The 23,929-nt window shown below is 39.4% G+C and overlaps 1 protein-coding gene across 5 annotated transcripts in view; it reads right to left on the bottom strand.

Moving 5' to 3' along the window:
• The window catches only part of FGGY (FGGY carbohydrate kinase domain containing), a 131,835-nt gene that overhangs the window by 96,722 nt on the left and 11,184 nt on the right, over positions 1-23,929 (bottom strand). For all 5 annotated transcript variants that reach the window (XM_026034815.1, XM_026034840.1, XM_026034848.1 and 2 more), the window contains exons 2-5: positions 23,559-23,771; positions 21,486-21,597; positions 19,444-19,595; positions 9,001-9,089 (exon numbers count right to left, since the gene is read on the bottom strand). In XM_026034815.1, the coding sequence (XP_025890600.1) occupies positions 9,001-9,089; positions 19,444-19,595; positions 21,486-21,597; positions 23,559-23,759 (554 nt within the window). In that variant the 5' untranslated portion in view covers positions 23,760-23,771. The remainder of the gene's footprint in view (positions 1-9,000; positions 9,090-19,443; positions 19,596-21,485; positions 21,598-23,558; positions 23,772-23,929) is intronic.

Here is a 23,929-nt window from a genome sequence, read left to right as displayed (position 1 = left end):
TAATGTGAGTAGAAGGCGTAGCCAGGCACTTATAATTAATCAATAACCAGATTTTACTTAAAGTGGCAGATGATCTATCATGATGAGGAACTGACAGAGCACATGTAGAAGATGCTGCTTTCTTTGAAGGACCTGCACCAYTGATCTAGGATGAGTTTTACAAGCAGATGACAGGTCAAGCATAACAGTACACTATTTTAAAGGTTACATAGCTGGCAAAATGGGTATCGCTGCTGTGGACAAAGAGTGATTTTCCTTTGAAGTCTGAGTTGTCGGGTTATTTACACTATGCAGCTAAAAGGCTCCTCTCTGGATAGCACAAATAAAAAAACGGAGAAAAAGTATGCGAGCTAATGCTGCTTTAAAGAGATAATGTAAATCACGCCGACTCTATCAGTGTCATCCAAAAGCATGAGCAGAATTTCCAGTGAAAGCTGCTAACATTAATTGGATTTAGATAGACGGCCAAGGAAAATAAAGCAAAGATGCAGAAGCAAACTGCCTCCTAGGCCAAGGCTGCTGTTAGAACCGTGTGCTACAGAGGATGAACACTCAAGGGATAAAAAGCATTTGTTGGGAAGCCTGTAGGAAAGATTGGTCCAGGACAAGTGACTTACAGGCTGATCTGCAAAAACGCCWAAAAAATCTAATTTTTCATATAAGATGGACAGAAAGCTGGACACGAACTAARCACTCAAGATTTCAAAGAAAACCCTTCAAATTACATGGTGGGGGAGTTGGTAGGGGGCAGTTGGGTTGTTTCTAAAGCCATTTGTGGACTAGTAAGTTTAAGTAAGCTTTAATACTTTAAGCACTGTATGTGCCTAATACACATATACATTGTGCAGACTTCACGCTACGTGGCTTGCTTTGCCTTCACTGGATGAAAACTCCCCTGGAATGTTACTGTTTTCAGTTTTGGGGGTCTCTTTTCTTTAGAATTTACTGAGAGAATATATGCATTATGTATATACATAAAGGCTGAATGACCCAGGAGTTCATAAATACATCTGTTTTCTTACCTGGTTCAAATTTATGCAACATAACACTGTTCTAACTGAAGAAAGGGACCCAATTGCACAAAGGACAAGGGTTTTATGGGCCTTTCCACAATACTTCACATAAAGTACAGCTAATGAAGATGACAGGTTGTTTATACCATGAGAGTGTGATCCCTGATAGCGTTCTCAGAAACTCATGCTAAAGAAACATAAGCCCTGAACACTCAGGAGTGTTCAGGAGGAGAACCTGAGGAGAACCACGATAACTGTAAAAAGATTAAAAAAAAAAATATGGCAAATCCCTCTGCACTTTCTGCCTTGTCTTTCTTCAGAACTAAGGCCACAACACCACAGGCTCCCTACAATACCCTCTGTGCTCGCTATGATACTGCTGTARCTCCCTACGATACTGCTGTTATCCAGTGCTAAACTGGGTTGGCAAATCAGCAAAGCAGATCCAAAAGCCTCATCTCTTTACAAACTTTATTAAGGGAAGATTATTATCTGACCTTAGAGAAACTAGTAATTACAGTGCTCAGATATATATTGCATCTGCACAGGATCAACAAGGAGTGGTTGTTTCAGTGCAGCTCCTTTGCCTTCATGGAAGACTATGTGTCTATTAGCCATCAACTCCGGTGAATGTTAACGGCTATTAAGGAGAAATGAAAAATAGAACCACTTTCTCATATGTAATAACACATTTCTTTAAAAGGCTTCTTAGGATATAGGATGCTGTCTTTTGAGGATGATGAAAAAAGATCTTTTAATGACAGAGAATATATGAAACCTGATTCTATTTTCTGGTTTTAAGTGCTGGAGATTGTCTTACCCATCACACAGACACACACACACACACACACACACACACATATACACTCTCTCAAACTACCACACTAGGCAAGATCAGAGCTTAGCAGCCAACAAAACACACATTCAATCCCTGAGATCATTTTCCTGAAATAGAAAACTACATATGTTTCTCAAATTTCACATCAAGCCAGTGCACAGCCCGAACTGCAGGGAAGGACAGCGCCAAGCCAGCCTTCGGGCTTGGGGTGAAAGCACCCGAAAACAAGCAATTCCTTTCATACCGCCACATCTCTCGCTCACAATCCAAACTTACAAGCACCCTCCCTTAAAGAGCATTTCCAGTGCAGGTTGCTTATCAAGCAGACTTTGCTTTGTCAAATGAAGACACATTGCCTTGGATTAGCGAGACTCCCTGAGTTCAAAATGACTTCATGGTTGGCGCAGAGTTCGCTGTCTCGGTGGCAAGCTGCCAGTAATCCATCCAGGGCTGCGCCGGCCCCCGCTCCCTCGCTACCCTGACCTGCCTGCCTTTCTCTCCGAGCAGCAAACGAGCGCAATACAAAACTCTGGGCTAGATGCTGTCACGGCTAATTAAAAGCCCAAACACCTTTTTTAAAAAAAATCTGAGTGGTAAATATTTGACGATGGGAATGCAAAGCTCTGMAGTGCAGCGGCTCGCTGTGTGGCAGGGCGGCTGCAAAGGGACAATGCAGGTTTTCTTCGCCGGGCAGATACAGTTAGACACTATGAAGAGCTCTGCTTCTCATGGAAAACACATTAAGTTTCTTTTGCTAATATTTTGTAAAGGGCATTTGTACAACAACAATAGCTAAAGCTTCCTGTTTGCCTGCGTGCTTCCTGGCTAACGAGACCTGCTAACGATTTTCTTATTTAGCACACAGGGCTCCTTCAGACTGCTCAGTAACTCACGACCCAAGGACATGTCMATTTTAAATTAATCATAAAAAAAAATCTACCAGTAATGACACGTACTGCACCTGCCCTTCATATTCCTGATAGTTTTTGCAGCTACACATTTCCTATTTCCTTACATCAGATCAGCCTGTGTGTCACCAGTCTCCAAAGAACATGTTTTGAATTTATTAAAAGCCTGATACAAGTGGAATTCTTTCTTGTCTGGCAGAGAGGCAGTCACCAGGACACTTGCTGTTGGCTTCGTGACAGGAAATTCATGGTACTTTGTTTGTCCAGTCCACAAAAACACCATCCCTCCCCTGCCATTAGCCCTGCAAGATAATTCTCTCTCCTCCAGAGACTTCTCCAAACAAGTCTGCAGTCTTTGGTTTCCTTTCATAAACAGGACACAAAACCCAAGTGCAATTCAGGATACTGTCACTGCCACATAGGCTGCAGTGTTAATCTGGAAAGCTTTGTGAAAAACTCCCCAGAGCTCCTTTTTTTTTTTTCCAGAGAAAGAGGCCTAATTTTTCCATCAGGCATCTTTTGCAATAGGCATAAAACATAAATAAAAAGAAGCCAAACACCAGAGTCCCAGCCGGGGGATATACATTAGTCATGGCAAGGCTAGGAAGGAAGGGAAGGGCAGCTGGCCCCAAAAATCTGGTGTCTGTGCTGATCCACCCCACTTCTCACTAACCAGGATTGCCCAATCCCTTAAAAAGACACAGGCAGCCTTCAGATAATCACTGCACTTTTGCTAGTTTGTTTTTTCAACCGCATCTCTGCGCATAAGCTCTTCTTCCAAACTGTCTTTCCAAAGTTTTCAGCCTATGTGGATTCAGTGTTTCGTGAGGACTCTGCTAACCACAGCAATTAAGTACCTCCCAACCTTAAAAGCAGCCTCCTAACAGCATCTAATGTGGTAAGGCTGCAATCTCCTATTTACAAATGCAGAACAGAAACACTAGAATGAATAAGCATCAAATCCTCAAAAGCATTCAGCAGCCTAAACACTTTTGAAGATGGAGATTTAATTCACTTCTCCAGCCACACAGAGCACATGACATAGCAGAGCTGTATCCAAATTCTTGGATTTGGAAGCATCTGCCTAGCTTTAAGGCTTTATTAAGAACCTCCATCACTGCAGTTCAGCAACGGGCTGCATTCTGCTTCTATTAATCCCAGCACACATCTGCACCAAGTGATATCAAGGAGCTGGATTTAAACCAGCACAACAGAGCCACCTCCAGCCCTAATGATGTGAAACCGGGAAAAGATGCAAACAAACCTTAAGGACTAAAATATTGCTTAATATAATTAGTCTKCTATTTCTGTGTGCACAAAACAAAGAACTAGAATCTTTGTTGTAAATGAAAGAAAATATTTTTCAGGGTGTTTTCTGTATATATTTCTGCACTGCCCTCTTTCCTTCTCTCCCTCCCTCCYTTTCTCTCTTTCCCATGTGCTCACACACAGTCCAATACTAGTTATGCAGTTCCCAGAAACACTTCTTAATAACTACAATCATTTGTTTTGTGGTCTGCGCAGTCACGATAAATGTAAGAGTCTCTTTCTTATAAAACTGTTTTTCTCTGGACAAATTCACAATTCCAAGATCTGTGCTGGCAAGAGACAATCTATGAGATCCACAGCAGGTAACATTAAAACATCTTTGTGACTCCATGTTCCCTCCTCTGCAGCTAGCAGATGAAGAGTGACTGTACAAACATTTTCACAAGAAAAATCCTTTAGGTCAACATCTCTATATAAGATGAGGCTTCCTTTTTTAAAAAAAAAAATATTTTATTTTTTCTTTACTTCTCCCCATTCATTTTGGTTCTTCTTTAATTCCTACTTATAAATTAACTCCCAAATTCTTCTTTAAAAGGTATTGAACAATTTTTTCTTTTCCAGTGACTTACAGTCTGATAGTGGGTATTTGCCACCTCAATTATAGGCAGCCTGATAGTCTTACCTATGTTTCCAAATCCTCCACAGGTTTAATCTCTCTCTGGTTATCGTTCATCTTAAAACAAATAAATCCTATAGAGACTAACTGTTTTCCCAGCGAGTGAGCTGCTTGTAATTGGAAGTAGCCCTGAAGCAGAATCCTGATAAAGACACATGAGCTCTGGAGAAATCTGGGTGTGAATTTTATCTGATTTAGAAGCTTAGCCCTATTCTTGTCTGCAATGTAATCCCTCACAGGACTTCACAAACACAAAATTGCAAGGCAGAGGTGCACCTCTGGGAAGAATCCTCTGTCCCTCACACAGTCACCTGTAACTAAAGCAGATATGTACTTAGATTATATTAAGATAGCTTCATGGCTTCATGAAATACCATCTAAAGGAAAAGTTACCAGAGGTTTTAGATGGCGGGTGGAAGAGAGCAGTGAGTCACACTCACCAGGAGTAAAAGTGCCGAGCCTCTGAGCAGCATTGCTAACGTCTCTGTGGAAAACAACTTTTCTGAAACAAGTCAATTGAGTGTCCAAATGGCAAGACCAATACTCACTGCTGCATTTTTTGTTTTGTTTTGTTTTTTTTTCCATAAAAAAAGGGGGGAATTCAAAGTTTTAAAGTTTTTAACTGAAGAGCTGTCAGTAGAAATCTGTAAGGTCTTTAATCAGCCCACAGAAGAAATAAGAATAAAAAAGGTATTTTTAATACGGACTATCGCAAGCAGCAATCTTCCAAGGACAATGGGAAGCAGCGATTTGGAAATTATTCTATGTTATTAATGTGTGGATGTTGTCCATTAAGATAAAAAAATTTCAAAAAATATTGGAAAAAAATCTCCGAATATGTCAGTCTCTTCCTGCTAGGTAAGAAACATTATTTATTATATACTCACTGGAAAAATCTTCACCTACCAGCAAGGCAGTTCAGACCAGCAGAAATCATTCGACGGTGAAAGACAAATTATTTCATTCTCGAAGACACACCAAGAAGCTGCTTTCTAATACTTTAAATCCTGATCACACACACTGCTTAAYTTTGAGCACTGAGTAATCTCACTGAAGCCAAAGAGACTGTACACAGTTTTTCATGTCAAATGCATACATAAGATCTAAGAGAGACTCTTAAGAAATGTAAAAAAGCAAGAGTAATAGCTATAACGCATGCAGAAGTATTTCCTACAAAAGTGCCTTTGAGTTGCATTCATTTTAGTGAAATCTCCACCAGTGAAACAAATTCAAGAAAATAAATCTTTCTTATATCAGGGCCAACTTACGTATCTGATTCGCAATGACTAACATGGTGCCTTGCCCTGTGAATAGACTCCTTCGTGCTCAAAGGGAGAAAAGGTGGAGAGAACCTAGCCCTTGATAAATTGACACTTTCATAGCATTATGAACAGATGCAGGACAAACTACTTGGTTCCGAGAAAATTTGGTCACAAAACGAAAGGGAAATTCCAATAAAAATCCAGATGTGCAGCAGGGAGAGAAGACAAGAAAAAGAATTAGGTTTGGCATCAACAAAAGCTTTCTTGCCATTGTTTTCCTTACTCCTTTATTCCCTCCTTTCACACAATGTTATCTATTCCACTCCAGCCAAAGTAATCTGCTTAATTTGTGCAAACACAATAAGAGAGCAAAGAAGGACATACAAGGTAAAGACTTGTCCACAAAGTCTTCCCTAACATTCTTCTCATCCTTACAGTGCTCACCTGTAAACTGAACATTTCAGAACAACCTAAATGGCATTTCTAAGCCAATAAGCTTGTGATTCAGGGAGCTCTAATTCAGAACATATACTCTTCTACAGCACACTGCAAAACAAAGACTCTRTGTCTCGCCTCTGAGAGCCAAAGCCAGGTTTGACCAAGGGGCAATAATCACCACCCTGATACCTCTTTGCAGATTTACTTCCAAAGCAACACCTGAGTCTGACCAAAYTTAGGCAGTCCCAGAGCCCTACACAAGCCAGGGCTGCCTGACACCAGCTGAAACCACTAACTTGGGTCCTTCTACCTCRGTTCCTTCCTGCACACCCACAACTAACACTGCTCCTGAACTGAATCATCCAAAGAGACCGTGCATGAAAATTCTGTTTCATGTTCTGAGTTTTTATATACACATTCCTTGCTTGCTTTTAAACCTCCCACTACACATTTTGCTTGCATACAAAGGCTGTGGAGAATGCTGAAAATCTCACCTCAAACACTGAGTAGCTGCGTATCTAGTAGAATTCCTATACATCAATACAATCATTTATTTCCCAGACAGCTAGAGGATTAGTCACAATAGCAGTTACATTTTTAAGTCTGAGGGAAGGCATTGTTACTCTTTTCCATCTGCTCTCACAGCTACACGTGGCATTAAGTAGAAAGAAACACAGTTGGAGGGGCCATGTGAGACGGCAAGAGAGTGCACGCAAGAGAGAAGCTGTTCTTTTCTACAGCACTGCCACAACCATTAGAAGCAAAAGCAGCAAAACATGGCTAAAGATCAAGGAGGACTGCAAGGAGAGCAGGAACTCTGCCCATCGATGCTGCGGATTCCTTTGCTCAAGGAACAAAAGAATTCTCTTCCAAAGCACCTCCCCTCTATCCAAAACCCTCTCCCTTCCTTCACCAAATGACTCGCAAATAGTACAAATAATATTCAGCTCCAATCCCCTAYGGATTGCAGAAATATATCCTATTTTAGCTTCTTCAGCCATTAGCACATGGCGAAYATTTCATGGCTTGTCCACAAATGTCATCTCGCTTATGAATCATCATCTGGCCACAAAGCCAAGTTAAGACTGTGTTTGGAACTGAATTCCAAGCAGGGCATCTAAGCAAGTAAGAAGGGTAAAACAAAGACACTCCTTTCACATGTAAGAGCAGGTGAAAATGTTTCTCCATCCTGTTAAGCAGAACCATTAACACACAGGTTGCTAGGTTGAATCTGTAATCAAATAAAAATGAKATTTAAGCATACCTATTTTCTGGGCTAGCAGATCCCTAAGCTTTAGGGGTTTAGCCTTTAGCAGGCTTCCTTTAGGACAGAAGGCCACTTTTGTCACATATGACTATGCTTAACCCCCTAAATTGCTAACCAAGGAGTGTTCCACCTGCAGCAACCTTAAGCAGAATATGGAAGAAAAGCARTTGCCTTTCTCCTTCTAGTGACCTGAGGAAAATGTGCTGGTTTCAAATCAAAGTCTTGGTACTTTCACARGACAGATGATCGACACTGCACATCCTCGAGCAGCCTGGAATTTATCCTCTTGACATCAGAGCTGGGTCTGGTGACAAGACCACTTAGATTGAAAGATCTTTTGTGTTAGAGCTTCTACATAATTTTGTTACATAATTCTGCAGCACACAGCGGACCTGACTTTCAGGAGAGTATTTGAGATACTGCTTGTTAGTGGAAAAGTAGTAAGTTCTTATACAAACATACTCTTTGCTCTCCCTTTCTTTTCCTATACAAATACACTTTGTGCTCGTCCTTTCTTTTAGTCAAACATAGCACACTCCCATTCTTTACAGCAAGACACTTAACAATAGCTGTCAATTATGGAGACTATAAGAAGACAGAAAACACCGAAAAACAACTCTACTTGGTGAGAAGTATCATCCATTTCCAGAGAGAATAAAACTAGCCTGGAACCAATTTTCATTTCAGACTAATTTTGCACATATGTAACTGCACGGGCAGTATGGTGAATTGCACTGATCTAGAGGTGGAATTGGGCCATAAGACCTTTTTTAAAATGACTAGTACTGTTCTTCAGCAACCCATACAGGGACTTGTTACTCTGCAAATGCATTTCACCTGTACTAATCCAGATTCAAAAGGGCCTGTCTCAAAGGGTACTACTGAGCTACTCAGCAAATGTTCCGAGACGCTTTTTGGTAGCAATACAGCTTCTGCTTTACACTGAAGTAACCACTTTTACCAAGAATTTACCAGATCTCTCAAGATGTGTTTTGTTTGATTTTCAAAGAGCCAATAAATTTGTCAACCAAAGATTTCAAAGACCCGCTGGTAGAACATTTCACAGTAACCACAGCATTCATATGCTCCGAAACACAGTGCATGACCAATTAACTGACAGTTGTAGCAACATACTGTATCTGTGAATTACATTGCTCACAGGAACAACTGCGCTCAGGAATGTACAATGGAAGTAGGAGATAGGTTCAAGATGTTTGGGAACAGGCTGAATTACATACAGATGCACACAACAGCACGCCCAGTGAAAATGAATTAAAAGCRGGGATGTGCACAAGAAAATAGATGAAAAAAATCATATAATTAACATACCTTGCAGTGACACCTGTTGCTTTCCAAGATAAGAAATCCGGAAGATCAAAGAAGTAGCCTGCCTTCTCCCAGCATGATTCTTGCAAATTCTAGCAACAACAAAAATTATAAATAGAGATATTAGAGGCCAGATATAAGGTCTGCTTTTAAAGAAATCAAGAAACCTGCCAGTTACGTTAAATAGGCTTTTCTTTTCCACACTCAATATTCTGATCACTCACTCTGCTGCACACACTTTGCAGTTATTTACTACTTCAAGAACTCCGTATTTTCCCTACCAGAGGCTAACAGTAAAAAGCAAGTTTCCCAGAAATAATTCATGGAGGCAAAAGTTTCATATTAGTAATATGGGCTCAATTCCCAGTCAGCTGCTGAATATCACAGCAGTCTCAAAGTCAACAGACAACTTACTCAAAAAATATTTGTTTGAAGAATTCACTACTTTCTCAAATTATCAATTTCATATTTGATACTTTTGAATTTTAAGTAGAGGTAGAAAACTAAGTTCTGCCAGCACCAGAACAAGCAAAGCACCCAGAATTCTATTGTAAGGTCAGTTGACCTAAGTGTCTAAATACTTGTAAGCTTTCAGTTGAGCTTTCCCTATGGTTGGAACCTCCAGAATCTCTCAGCTGGATGTATTTAACAGTAAAAATGGGTGTTAAATCTATACTACAACCCTACAGGCCTCTGTCAAAGCATGTAGAGGAGACCCTACCAGCAACCAATACAAGCTTAACTCTCTGAACTCTTATCTTTCTGCAAAATTTGGTTGAATTATGTATGAAAGCAATACGAATGCCCATGATAAATGGGAAAGTAATTTACCTATCTATTCCAGTGTGACAAAAAGAGTGAGAATCACTGTGCTGCGATACAATAATCCCAGTGGTCACCTCTGGCCACAGTACGTTAAAATAGTAAGGAATACCAAAACCAAAGCTGCCAGCCACAAGGTTCACAAAACAGGCCTCTACAGAAAGAGAGGATCACTTTAGAAAACTCCACTAATGTTTTAATTACCTGAAGCAGTGATGTGTTTGATGATTGTGTAGGAGCAGCTGTACTAGAAACCCACGTTCTAGCTGGGGTCTCTGGGGCACAAAGCCCAGCTAGATGGTTAAGGAGCAACATCACAACTGCCTGCATCCAGCAGGCYGAGTCAGAGTGCTGGAAAAGGGCAATCTATGAGAGGGGAAGTTCAACACAAGAAATTCAGAGGATGATTTATGTCCTTTTTCATCTTTGAGCTTTCAGACCCTACCTTTTTCATCTACTCTCCACAAGTTTAGCCCAAACTCTTGTACAAGACTCCAAGAGCAGAGGATTATTTTAGGGAAGGGTATGTATCAAACACTAAAAAATCTCAGTAATATAATGAGCATTCTTAACAGGAAAAATAAATAAAACAGAGACTTTAGCAGGAGGCCAAAATTGCAGCAGGAAGACGTGAATAGTTCAGCAAAGGTTCTAATACCTTTGCAATTATACCTTTCTTTGCAAGTCTCTTTGTTTCAAAGTAGTCAATAGAAGCAGCAATGTCTATCATGACGATTTCATTAGTTGCATTATAGAATCACTAATTGTTTYCTGGAGTTAAAATTAATTACATTACCAAGAATGTGTATGTTGAATTAATTCTAATGATAATTAAGTTTAAGAAACACTATTTGGTTCCACAGCTTATTTCAGATATGATGAAATTTCAATTCAAAATCTTTTAAGTCCCAGAAAATTACTGAAATATAATCTGTGAATTCCAGACACTTGCAACTTTATATTACATAAAGCACAAACTGTAGATACCTGTCACAAATCACTTGATTTGGACTKACCTCCCTGGCACAGGTGAGCTGCTACTCGCTTCAACTTTAACTTGACATGTGAATGCAATGGTGGTTTCATAGTTTAGTACACTAAAGACTACTCAGCCTGATAATTGGACAATACAAAGCAAAATGCACTGATAGCATATTTCATAGTCTTCAAGAAGCAACAGAAATAGACTGGCCATTAATTTAATGTTCATGAAAAAAAGACCCTGGATTAAGGATAACTGTCCTCTGCAAACAAATCTGTTTATCAAAAAAACCCTCCCTAGGTCCTGTTTCTATTACTTCAAGAATCCCCAAAGCCACATGCTAGCGACACTAAAATATGTTTTTTCATAAACATCCAAATGATTCATTCTTTGTCATCTTGATGCTCTGTCATCACTAATTAGTATAGACAAAAAAAACGTAATATGCCCGGATGCTTTTTCCAAACAAATTTTAAATTCACCATGTTTTCTACACTCACTGAAATTCATTCTAATTTATTTTCACTCACACTCAGAAATCTGCAACCACATTAAAAGCCTTGTGGAAGAGATCCGGGAATGTTCCCAATGCTGTATTCATATCCTGCGACTCACCCCTCAAACGTACTTGCAGAGAAGAATATTCAATTTTTCTATTTTCTAGGGGTACTTATGGACTGCACTTCCTTTTTTATCATCATCTTCTTTTTTTACACTATTACACCTCCAAGCTTCTGCAATCCTCACAGATAAACCTATCAACATCAATCCTGAATATGCTGGGARCAACGTGTTTAAGCAATATGAAGTGCAATATCCTTTAATCTTCTTAGATGAGAACGGTAAAGAGAAGGTAGGGGAGAGGATGAACTGATAACAGATTTCAGTGAAGACTGAAACTCTCCATTTATACACTGAAAAAATGCCACAGCAGATGTTCTCACTGTCTGGCTTATAAAGTTTGACATGAAATTGGAGGACTGGTGTATAAACGTATGTTTAAGCCTCTCTTGGCTGTTTATTTTTTGGCAAGTCAAAAGATTATCATGAATTCATACTGCACAGTTCTGTAGTGTTATGCATATTTGTTCATTTTTAGATTGGATTAAAAATACACATGAACATACAAACAAATGCACAGAATTTCATGARAGAATTTTTATGTGCATATCCAGGAGTGTTTTTTGGAGACACCTAGAGGCACATTCTCCTTGGAAATGCTGAAAGGCACTTTCACACTAATAATTTTACTGGTTTGTTAAGCTAATTTGAGTTAACTCATTTTTATGAAGCCTGTTATTTGTACTCTTACTGGGTATATGATCTCATTTAAAGTTTGTGCAAAGGCTTTTTTTCCACCGGAAGTAAAATATGAACACACCACAGAACTCCTCACTTCGTTATTGCTAATACAGAGTAAATATGAATCAAATGATCTTAAATTTTGTAAATAGCCTTTGCATCAGCTCCCTTTTGGCTATGTGAAAGATAGGCTAGAAGCAAAACGTCTGATTTAGCCCAGGGTATCAGTGAATTTCAGAGCCACTTACCAGCCCAAACCCACAAATTCAAAAATTATCCCTAAGTGAGTGTTTCAATTCCACATCAGGGCAAAATCCAAGTCATCTGAAAAACCAGAGAGAGCGCCTCACCCACTGACCAGTTTGCCTAGTCTAATTCAAGGAAATTTTTAATCTCAATCTCTAGGCAATCCGTAATAGCAGGCTATACAGTGTATCAGTCTTTCTAAATTGCAGAAAGCAATTAAATATGTACTCTGTCAAAGCCAGACAGCACAACTGCAGGCTAGCAAGTCACATCCTCTTGGGGACGTAAGAAACTGATGTCCCAGATTCCAACAAGAACTTGGATCTCACCCTTCCGATGAGAGGGCAAACCACGTGCTGTGGTTACACTGATGGTACCTTGGATAGGCTCTGAATCCTATCCTGTCCTTGGCAGAGCCCAAACTAGAGACTGATAATTTGTTCATCTACAAGTTGCATACATAATAGTTGGTTAAAATATAACTAACCAAATTATCAGATATACCCTGAGGCTGCAACTGTGCCTTTGGAAGGGTGGGGAGTGGAAGCAGCCTGGGAARTGTTCTATGAGGAGGGTACTGCTGGCGGTGAAAAAACCTGTCTTGCTGCAACATACTCTTTAGCTCCAAGGCACCATCTCAAACGTCTGCAGGTACTTTGAAATCCCAGGCTCCAGAGGTGCCCTTCGGGTAGCACCACGAGTCAGGCAAGAGTGGGAGTCTAAGTCAGACAGAGGGACAGACATAAAGGTTGAACCGCCAGGAGCCCTGACAAGGCAGGAAAATYTTTGTATGTGCTTGTAAACCCACCACACTAATTGAGCTGAGAGATGTGGCTGGAAGGCAGACCAAGTAGGACATATGTGGAGAAGTGGAGGTGTTTCAGTCCTTGCAGCTGCTAATCCTGTTTCTGAAAGGCTATTTCAACTTGATTAGACTGCACTTGAAAGCTGAAGTCAGCAGCTTAAAGTACAACCTATAAACACATGTCAACAAAAAGCTGTCCGAGAATTCATAGCCATTCCTAATCCAGAGTGCAATTCTGAACCCAGTAGCTCTGAATTCAGCCCATTCTCACCTGGCAGGAGTTGAATTTTTTTTTCTTTTTAAGTGCAAAATCTAACCAACCACGTTCAATAAAACAAAAAGTTGCAAAGACAGCAAGTGAGAAGACATGCATGAACGAAGTGAGTGCCAAGCGAACACCAGCACAGCAACTATTCTTCCTCCTCCCATAGCCAGGGAAAGAGCAGTTTTAATGATTTCTGAAAACGATCCCACTGGATGGTAGCTGCAAGCCAAAAGTTGACAGAAGGAAGGAAGAACAAGGATTTATTTAAAAAAAAAAAAAAAAAAGGTAGCTGTAACTGCATATGTAAACAGTAATGTATAGAGACATCACTGGGCAATGTTCCAGAAAAAGTATAAAGAAAATTATTCAAGAATTATCAATCTTTAGTGATTAATTGCCAAGGGATGATGTGCTTGGCATTCCCTCTATGATTTTCTGCTAAAGGGAGGCTCTTCTTTGCCCTTACTCTCCTTAAAAAATGAGGTGCAAAAGCACAGTTTAGAAAGACTCATCTCATGCATCTCCAAATGCATCTCATTTGGAGGCAGTTACCAAAGAAATACCTAKCTCTAGTCCAGCAACCCCCACCCACTTAGAAAATGCTACAGTGCCTCTGATCTAATGACAATAGTATATTTTACAAATAGCTGATTTGCAATGTCATTACTGTGAGGAAAACATAACAAATATCCCTCTGTTTTGGCAGAGGCCATAATAAAACTTCCAGCCAGGAATTAGTAAACATGGTCCTTCTGATACCTCTGGGTGGAAAAAAAGCATAGCAAGCTAATCCCAGAGCTGGACAAACATCCACCCCGCATCTACATCACTCTAAGTTATGCTCTGCCTTTCACAGCGTTCATTTTCTGCACCATAGACACTCGTACAGTCAAGCTGCATTGACAAACATTTGCAGCAAGATAATTTCTAAGTTCAAGAGTACGTACAGACGTTTTCATAGTCCATATGCATACATATACATGAATCTACACGTCAACACCCTCATCCAGTCAGTGAGCATTCCCGTTCTCCAGCCAAAGTCAGCAGAACACAACGTGCATAGCAAAGCCTTAAAAAAGAAAAGCACTTGCAACCACGGAAGGGAAGAACTATTGCAAGAATATTTTGCCTGATAATTCTAAATGATGAAGAAATCTGAGGAAATACCAGACAGAGGAGTTAATTTCATTGATTATTTTGAAAGACTGCTGATGCAACTCGGGACTACTTTCTCTTTTACTGAAGTAAAATTATCTTACAGGAAGACYTTGTTAGAATTACTTATCTGCTAACTTTTAAATATTTGTGAAAGACTAAAGAATATTTCTTTCCATTTCATTTTCAGCTGATGTTCTTAATGGTCATATTTCCAAGTCCAATGTGATAGTGTGCGTGGGAAAAAAAATCATCTGCATGTTTTGCTTTAGATTACAGAATTAACACTGAGGACTGCTTATCACCACACAGCGTCAACACAGGCACAGGAACAGAAGGTTCTTCAAGGTGGATTGCAAATGTTTGCATTTTAACAGAGCACCCCTACACTGCACAATTCAATTGATCACTTAGTGCAAATGGCTGCCCCCTAAAAGCAAATTCCACTTGCAATGATGCCTGTGTTTTACCATCTATAACCTCAAACATCTAGACTACCCAAATGCTCTTATGCAGACTAACCAGTTGTCAGCACAGGGTAAATTAAGTCAGCTCCCACCAAGCTAAACTGAATCTAAGTCAATATAATTCAACTAAAAAATCTCAGAAGAGCTATCAGAACCTCCTTAGCTCAGATTCTTCATTTGAAACTAAACAGGAGAGAGAGAAGGAGTGGAAAGAATAAGTTCTGAAGTCTCTGGTTTCTAGTATGGAAATTAAGGAGAGGAGATGAAACATTATATGGAGAAGATAGTCATGAGGCAGCATATGACAGTAACTTATGATTTGGAGGAAAGATGCCAACGTCCCTCTGTAAACAAATGCAAGTCTCAAGTATTAGCAGGAAAGCAGCAAGAGGCAAAGACCAACATCTACCTTCTGCACAGTGAGATCAGCTCATTTCTCATGGTGAGTGAGGTCATCTTCAATTCTAATAATGCAAAGGTAATGGCAATGGAAAAGTACAGTTAGGTCATCGAAGCCYCTGCCCTCCTCCCTCCATTACCTCCAACCAACTCAGAACAGATTTACTAAGCTGTGTTCTTTACTGTTACCTTTTAATTGTTCAGTAGTAGTAGAACTTCAGTTCTTTTCCTTGAGGGGATGTGATACCATTTGAAAGTTAATGAAAGTGCTAAAGTGACCTCTGTCAGATCCTTCCTCAGAGTTAGAGAGAGGGTACAGGAGGGTCCATGGCAAATAGTGAAAAGATATTTCTTTTCTAAAAGATCATTAATTACCTTTTCTTATTCAGGTTAACTCAACTTTCTGATTGCAGTTGGTTATTTTACCATAAATTTATGTCTGAAGTAGTCATTTTCTCCACTGCACTGTAGCTGCAAAACCTACATAAATGCAAGCAGACTCAGAACCTAAGGGCAAGGATGTATGAGGCAAAAGTAGCATCAAAATACGTTTATTTCCTAGTGAACACAAAAAAAATCCAGGGAGTTCAAGGCAACAGTTAACAGTAAATCTTTATAAGCTATAACAAACATGCTAAGTTGTAGCATGACTATACAAAACGTAGATTTGCTTTTGAATGGAACATGTTGTAGCCATGTCGTGCTTTCTGACCAGAAGTTTTCCAGAAATGCAATGCCTACCCAGAGGTAAAAGCCCCAAGTACACCTGAATTTAGATTTCATAAATAACTCCTTCCACTAGACTGACTAAAAACCTTTTGTTAYTGAAGATAAGTTGATTGTCTTGGGAAGTTCCCAAGTTCATTTTTGATTAAGGCTAGTCATAGAAGAATGTGCCCAACCCATTCTTTGCATTAAGTTCTTATGATGCTGTCAGGAAATCATTAAACCTTTCCAYGTAGAAGTAAACTCCCTTCTAAAGCTGAAGTACAAGCACACGTTTGCATTAGCACACTTCTTGATAACAGAGCATGAAAGCAGAGGAATCTAGCATACGCTCACAGTAACCTCATGAGAAGCTGGATTTAGAAAATGCAAAAGAAATAAAACTTCACATGTATTTATTGAGGCTCTTCTTCCTGTTAGATGTGCAATGATGTGCTAGTGATGCAAAGTCAAGATGTATGAGCAATYCTCGTGTCATCGCATAAAGAGCTGCTCCAGCACACGTATCAGCTGGGCAAACCACTCAGTGACGGATTGCTGGGATCAGTGGTGCAACTTCATCTCTTTCCTAACAGCTCGGTTGCAGCCAAAGGGCTGGAAATAGTTCTGGAAAGACCAAGGCCTGTTTTTAGAAATAAACAGGCCAATCATAGGTACTTGCAGTGGCTGACAGAAAGTTCTGTGAGCGTGCTATAAAATATAGCAACAGAGTTTGGGGAAGATTTTAAAGGGATCTTATTTTAAAGCAGCTCCTGTGAAGGCACTGCCCACTAGGCAAGCAGTAGCTTGATAGGAAAAGTTACTTCACATACAATAGAGAAAACATAAGCAGAGGTGAGAATTGAAATAAGACAAATAAGCTACTCAGACCTGTAAGTTACATTGGGATAATAATCTTGTTGGGATAATATTTGGTGACATTYAGAAGTCAGGAAGCTTGGAAACTAAGGGCCATGATGAGAGCCAGGCACACAGCATGGGCAGACACCCTGTAAACTTTCCCGGGCGGCTCTGCCAACCAGCTCCCTCCTAAYGCACAACGCCCATAACGATCCCATTTTGGCCCTCTTCTCAGCAGCACCGAAGGCCACATTTTTTAAGAGTCTCATTTTGTGCCCATGAAGTTCCCACCTAGCCAAGTGACTCAGTGTGTGGCCTCCACAAATCACGTATAATCCTGTTGGGTTTTGAGTAGCAGAGATCAAAATTAAATAGAGACACGATAGAAGTTCCAATTTCAACTGTGCAAGGCTTTCAAATACTCTCAGTTAAAGAATATAAACTAAAAATAAAATGTTTCCTTCTACCTCCTAATCTTGTGAATCTCCCCAGGGATGTGAAAACCAAGCTTTCTTTTTGCCAGTTTGTGGATTAGCACTAGTTTATAAAATAGAGCTGCAATCTGAACAGAATATTTTCCCTCACCATGAGCTAGATCGAAATCTAACTCAGCCTCCAGGAATCGTGCAGCACTAGCAGGAGGGAAACATGCTAGAAACAGAAAAGAAAGATGATACAACTCAAAGACACAGGGAAAACATTACGTAGCTCTTTGTAGGTATTTTTCTGACTATGCCATTAATACCTCTGTGTCATAGCTTACTCATCTATAAAAAATTAATACTAAAGAATCTGAAGAAACTTAATTAATTTACCATTTGCAAAACTCTTCAAGGCATTCTGCTGAGCAGCAAGATATGTGCAAGCCGGTGTTGTAACTCTCACTCAAAGAATGAGAGTTTCGAAGTGTCCCCTGTCAAAAAGCCAAAACAAGGGCAAACGTGCACTGGAAGAGTTTTTCTCTTGAATTACATGAAGGTAAATGTCAACTGTGAGAGACTGAAATGAACCTTTGCCCCTAGCCCTAAAACTCAGGTAATTCAGAGGTATATTACTGTGACTGGCACTTAGAAGAGTCCCTCACCGTTCATAAAGTTCTTTTCACCCTCCTATTTTCCACTATTTGCTAGCCCACTCATTTTGATTCAAGCAGGGAATACTGGCTGGCATGTTGGGTAAGGAGAATTGTGTTTCCTACCCACCTGCTCCTGGAGGCAACAAGAGCTCTATGACACTTGCTCTCCCTTTCACATCACAGCAGTAATGTGAGAGGGCTTGGGGGCTGTCACAAAGACAGCATCTGTGGGTGGCCACATCAGAAGGCTCAACAATCTGGTCTTCATAAATAAGGCATTTGCCTCATCAGTCAAGTACTGATATTTCAGATTTTTCAATACAAAAATATTACAAACACAACAGCTTTTTTTAGAGCTTGAGTTTTTACTATTTATAAAATAATACTCATAGGAAAGTACRCAGAAGATCATACTTAAAATTCAGTGCAACATCTACAAACAACTTAATCTTTCAGTACTTGCTCCTGCCACTTAAGTTCCTTTCACTTTGTCTAATCCACACCTTGTCACTACATGATATTTCATGTTTGTAAGGACAAAGATTTTGGCTGCTTGAAACTGGCAAAAAGTCTTTTGCATTTCAGCTTTGTTAAAATGGCAAGCCCAAATGTAAAAGCCAGACTGGAGGAGGTTATGAAAAACTCAAGTTATTATTAATAGCCATATGTCACCTCAAAAGACACCAAATTTAAACATGAGACAGAGGTAGAGTTCAACATTATGAGCAGAGTAGCTTCCTCCTACAGATGTTCTRCTCCCTAAAAAGGGACTGAACAATTTAGGACCTTTTGGGGATGCTGAGCAAGCTCTGACTAACTGAACAGCTTCTCTACCGCTAGCCAAAGACATCTCACATCCTGTCTGTGCTGGATGCAAGGCCTCAAATGCAGTACTTCTGGCARGGATACTCACTTTTGAGATAGTGCTGCCTCCCCAGAAATAGCACCCTCACCCCTGTAAGCATATCCAGCTACAGTATTTGGAGCAGGAAGTAGGACAGAACTCAGTCCTGGTACCCTTCTAGGCTGCATTCATCAACTGCATTTAACTCTGTATGTATACTTGATCTTAATATTGTGTAAGAAAGGCATATGAAACATTTTGGCCAGGAAACACTACATTTGAATTAACAGAGATATGTGTAAATAACCTATAGGAAAAAGAGAATCTCAAAATACTTTTGTTGCAGCTTAAGCCTGGCCTTGCTCTGCACTCCTTTGGGATCAAAGTTAAGACTCCTTTTAATAGCACAGGAACAATTCAGGTTACTGCTGAAGACATTTCAGAAATCCCATTCACAGAAATTAATAAATAGTCTACAAACCTTTAGAAAAATGTATTACAGTGTTAGCTGTACTCACTTCCTTGATCCACAGCAATTTAGGTGGCTGCATTTCCACAGACATGGTTCCCCCAACATAGCTCAAAACCTTGTGCTGTGTTTGATTTATTCGGTCCACTTGACTGACTGCACGATGGTCCATCCACATAATAACATTCCTATGATTTTGTCCTTGACATAAAAAAAAAAATGTTATTTTAGCTCTGCTTTAACTTAGTACTGCTCTGCTTTAGTAGCTCTGCTTTAACTTAGTACTTTAATTTAGTACTGCAAGTTTCTAGGCTCTAAGCAGCATCACACTTCCATTAAAAACTCAAATACAATTTTCTTTGATAATCCACAGTAGGTAGACAAAGACAACATCCTGACACCTCAGAGCTATTTTAAGAGATGCTGGGCACCAGGCATCCCAACTGAAAACAGTCAGGCTTGTGGGTGCCCRAGAACTTTGAAAAGTCGTACGCCTGTACAGCATGTTTCATTCAAAGCCAASAGCCAAGACTTTTGTTCAAGTAAATATATCCATTTTAAAATATATATGAATCCTGTAAACATTTGGTGATTATGAGAAATAAATGCATAACAAAACTCAGACATAATTTATTTATATAAAAATATATTTATAGTATAAATATTAGGTATTTTATTTATTTATAAACTGAAACAAAATCAATCAGCTAGACAGACAGCTACAGGGATTCTTTATCCTCTTTCATTTTTATGGAAAGAATCATCACAAATGCTTTCAGAAGTACAACTTCATATGGTAGTTTTTAAAATGCTTTCATTTTGGAGGTGAAAGACAATAGCATTTGGCAAGTGTGCATAACACATCAGAAGAAGAAGAAAAGACTGTTTTTAWCTAAGTTTACCCCCAAAAGTCTTTCGAGGCAGGTGGAAGAGTAATTCAGGAAACATTTCAGAGTTCTGTCTTGCTGTGTGCAAAGCAAACTCAACCCCACGGAGTAGAGAAGCCACAACTAKGAGGCACACAAATATAACCAACTTGGATTCAAACATAACCTGAAACTGTMTGACTGTATGAAACTAGACAAATACATGCTCATATCAGTGATACAGTATTCGATGTGTTCCTGGCTTTTTAGTTATCACTTAACAACAATGTTGTGTATTTTTTTTTCCTTTGCACACATTTCCATTCTTTGGGATATCAGAGAATAGGAAATGAAAACTGAATTTGATTCAATTGACGAAAGTAGCCCCAGATAATGTAAGACATCGAACAATCAGGGTATCTCAAACTGAAAAATAAATATATTTGTCTTGTCTAAATATAGCAAAAGATATTTTGGGGGCAAAGTTTTTGGGGGAGTTGTTTATTTTTAAAGACAGACAGGAGATGACGAATGTATCCCAGAACAGAAAGGGAAGGTCAACACAACAGAATTATGATTATGGCTTTGTAAGTACTGACTGAGTACAAAGCTCACCTTAGGTGGGATTCTCTGAAAAAAAGATACGAACTCAAATTTTTCTTGACTTTTGTGAATTATTTACATAAAAAATAATTAAAATTTGAAATTTGCAAAAACAGCCTGGTCTTTTTCTAAAGTTTAGCTCTTCTAGACAAAGACAGAACACCAGTGTAACGATACATAAGCTGAACTTCTTGCCTGCAACTCCACAAAAAAGCAGGCAGTTAAAGTACACTAAATCTGCGTTTTTAACATTCCTTTAGCCAGTATGGATAGGCATTTGCACACACAATAAAAGCAGTGATTAGTAAAGTCTGAGGGAGAAGAAAACACATAGAAAAGAAAAATGAGCATAGATTTTAAGTAGCAGTCTCTCTTGGAACGATAAATGAGTTTGATCTTAGGATGTCAAATATTTAGCCAAGCAGTAAATGATTCCCATTRTAAAATTTATTTTGCAGCAAAATTAAAAGAGAAAGAAAATGTGTTCTTAAGAAAAGAGTTTCTGTCACCTTTATCTTCAAGATGTAACCCTACAACTTGGCATTGGTGGTGAAATTTTAAGTTCACTCATGTCAGTGGCAAAACACGTTCAGTAACATTAATTATGGTGTTGGAGTCCTACCTTCGCAGTTCACTGCCAAGGGCTGGAAGTGCTTATCCACAACAACAAGGGAACACGTAGCGTCGAAACCAAGCCCTCGAATCCGGCTGCCATCTACTCCACTGACAACTTTCTGTGAACACATTCAAAACACACTTTGATGTAAATATATCCATATATATGCAGGTCATGTGAACTAATGGGAAAAGAGAATGGGTGTAAGTTAGAATCACAAGCACAAATCCAAAATTTCTGAGGTTCCAGTGCACTTTAAAAACTCAGTCTGAATGTTAATCAAAAATCAAACCAAATTACCATAAGTCTTTCAGTTTTCAAAACTGCATTCAAAGTTTCATGAAAAGTTCTTTACCAGCTTTTTTGTCTGATTAGCTACACCTCTGGATAAAAAGCATGAAGTACAAGTATACTGTTAAATAAAGGCAGCAGGAAACTAGCAATGCTTATTTTCTTCATTTTCCAAAAGCTCTGAGCTGAGATGGATGTGAAACACGAACACAGGAATAAGGCCCAAGTGTTTCTTTGGGTTACTGCATTCAATCCATACATAGTATGAAAGCACTCATCTTCTGGAATGGCTTTGGCAAAATCATTCCATTGATTTATTTTGTCTTGCCATGGTGAAAAGTTCCAGAAAACAAATTTCTATAAAATTTATACCTGTTACAGGTTTTGTAGCAGCAGCATTATCTCTGCAATACACACCTTTCCAAAAACTCTGCTATCAAGATTTTGGAGAGGTTGTTTTTTAGAAAATGCTCAAAAGGAAAATCCCCAGTCCAAAAGCTCTGGACTTTGTGTCCTCCAGAAGCACTGGAAGAAAAAAACACTGCACTCACATGGATTTAGGGCCAAATGGGGTTGCAAAACACCTAAGAAGTAAGGCAGTGATAAACTATTACTTCTCAGCAACAATAAGATTATCATTATTTTAATTAGACTTGCCACAATGCCAGGCTCTTACAGACTCTTTAAAGCTACAGTTCTACAGACCATAATTTATTGCTTATATGAAAAAGGCTACATTTAAGGAGACCCAGAGCAAGAACAAAGTAATTCTCAAAGAGAAAAATTAAATAAACTGAATAAAAGACTGACTTTGCTTTAGTAACTAGCTTCCTTATCACTCCTTTCACTCCCCTCTTTTCCTTCCCTCCCCCTCACCTCTTGTCTCCTTCATCTCAGGGCACTTTCTGCAGAGCCAAGCTCATTAATGTTTGAAAAGGCTGATCAATAACGAGAGAATGGGTGAACTGTCCATCTGCAAATTACCAGGCATCTCATGAATATTTAAAGAACCAACCTACGAACATGGAGGGGGCTGTGGCTTTATTACGAAGGACAAAACAGCCTCCATGCACACTGCCAACCAAGGTCACTAATTTACTTTTACCACCAGCATGTGTAGGTGATAAAGGACCAAAGGGTACAAAAAGACAGATTTTCCCTCATAGTAAGGTTTATTTCCACCTATTTTTATGCTTGATACTGCCCACAAATATATGCMATTTATTTTGGTCTTATAACATTGGTCAGACACCTTAAGGAGGACCACATGTGGCCTTATATGAGGCACYATCTTCACAACAGACTGCAACCTGTCGAAAACAGATCCTGCTTTTTGACTCCGCAGCAACAGACTGCACATCATCAAAAACAGATTTACCAGGTTCTGAGCAATCTTCATTCCCAGGGATCTGTTTTGGTGCTAGAACACACACCAACCAACCAAAACCCTTACACGTGAATGCTGGAGGCAGTGGCAAGCCCTCCCTCTGAACTAACAGTGCAAAGGAAAGACTTTGGTTCTATTCCCAATTTTATCACAAACTTCTTTCATAACTTGGGGCATCCTGCAACCACTCTGGTCTTCATCTCCTTACCAAAAAAAAACCAGACATCGACAGGGTGTATCAACCATATTCAAAAATGTCTTTAATACACAAATATATAGCATGTACAGAACCAAATAGGAGTCACCGTCCAGTGACTGGAAGACTTGAACCCTTCAAAGGGTTCAAAACTTGTAAGTGCTGCCTGCAAAACCCTTCCTTGGTGCTCTGTGTTTTCACATACCTTTGTGACTGAGCAACAGGCAGCCCATATGTCAGAAGAGGATTGTTCATAGTGATCTGTTTGGGGTTCCCAAATCTGGATTGGCTGATCTGCATGAGCCACTACTGTTCCAAATTCATCTACCAAAGCCGCACGAACACTCGCCGATCCGACATCAATTCCAATGTAGTAATTTACTGGAGCCTGCTTCTCACTGTGCATTTTTACTAAAGCCTGCAGGAAAAAAAAAAAAAAAAAAAGGAAAGGGTGGGGAGAAATAGTGACTTTAAAAACACAGAGATAAAATGACTGATGATGATGAAAAGTGCAGAATACAGATGCTGTTTAGGCACTTTGCTTGATAACTTTGCTGAAAGTCTTCACACAACGTT

This window comes from Nothoprocta perdicaria, unplaced genomic scaffold (assembly GCF_003342845.1).
Source record: "Nothoprocta perdicaria isolate Ctin4 unplaced genomic scaffold, notPer1 scaffold_0, whole genome shotgun sequence".
Classification (NCBI taxonomy): domain Eukaryota; kingdom Metazoa; phylum Chordata; class Aves; order Tinamiformes; family Tinamidae; genus Nothoprocta; species Nothoprocta perdicaria.
The sequence above is the reverse complement of the archived record's forward strand: the minus strand, read 5'-3'. Positions and strand labels throughout refer to the sequence as shown.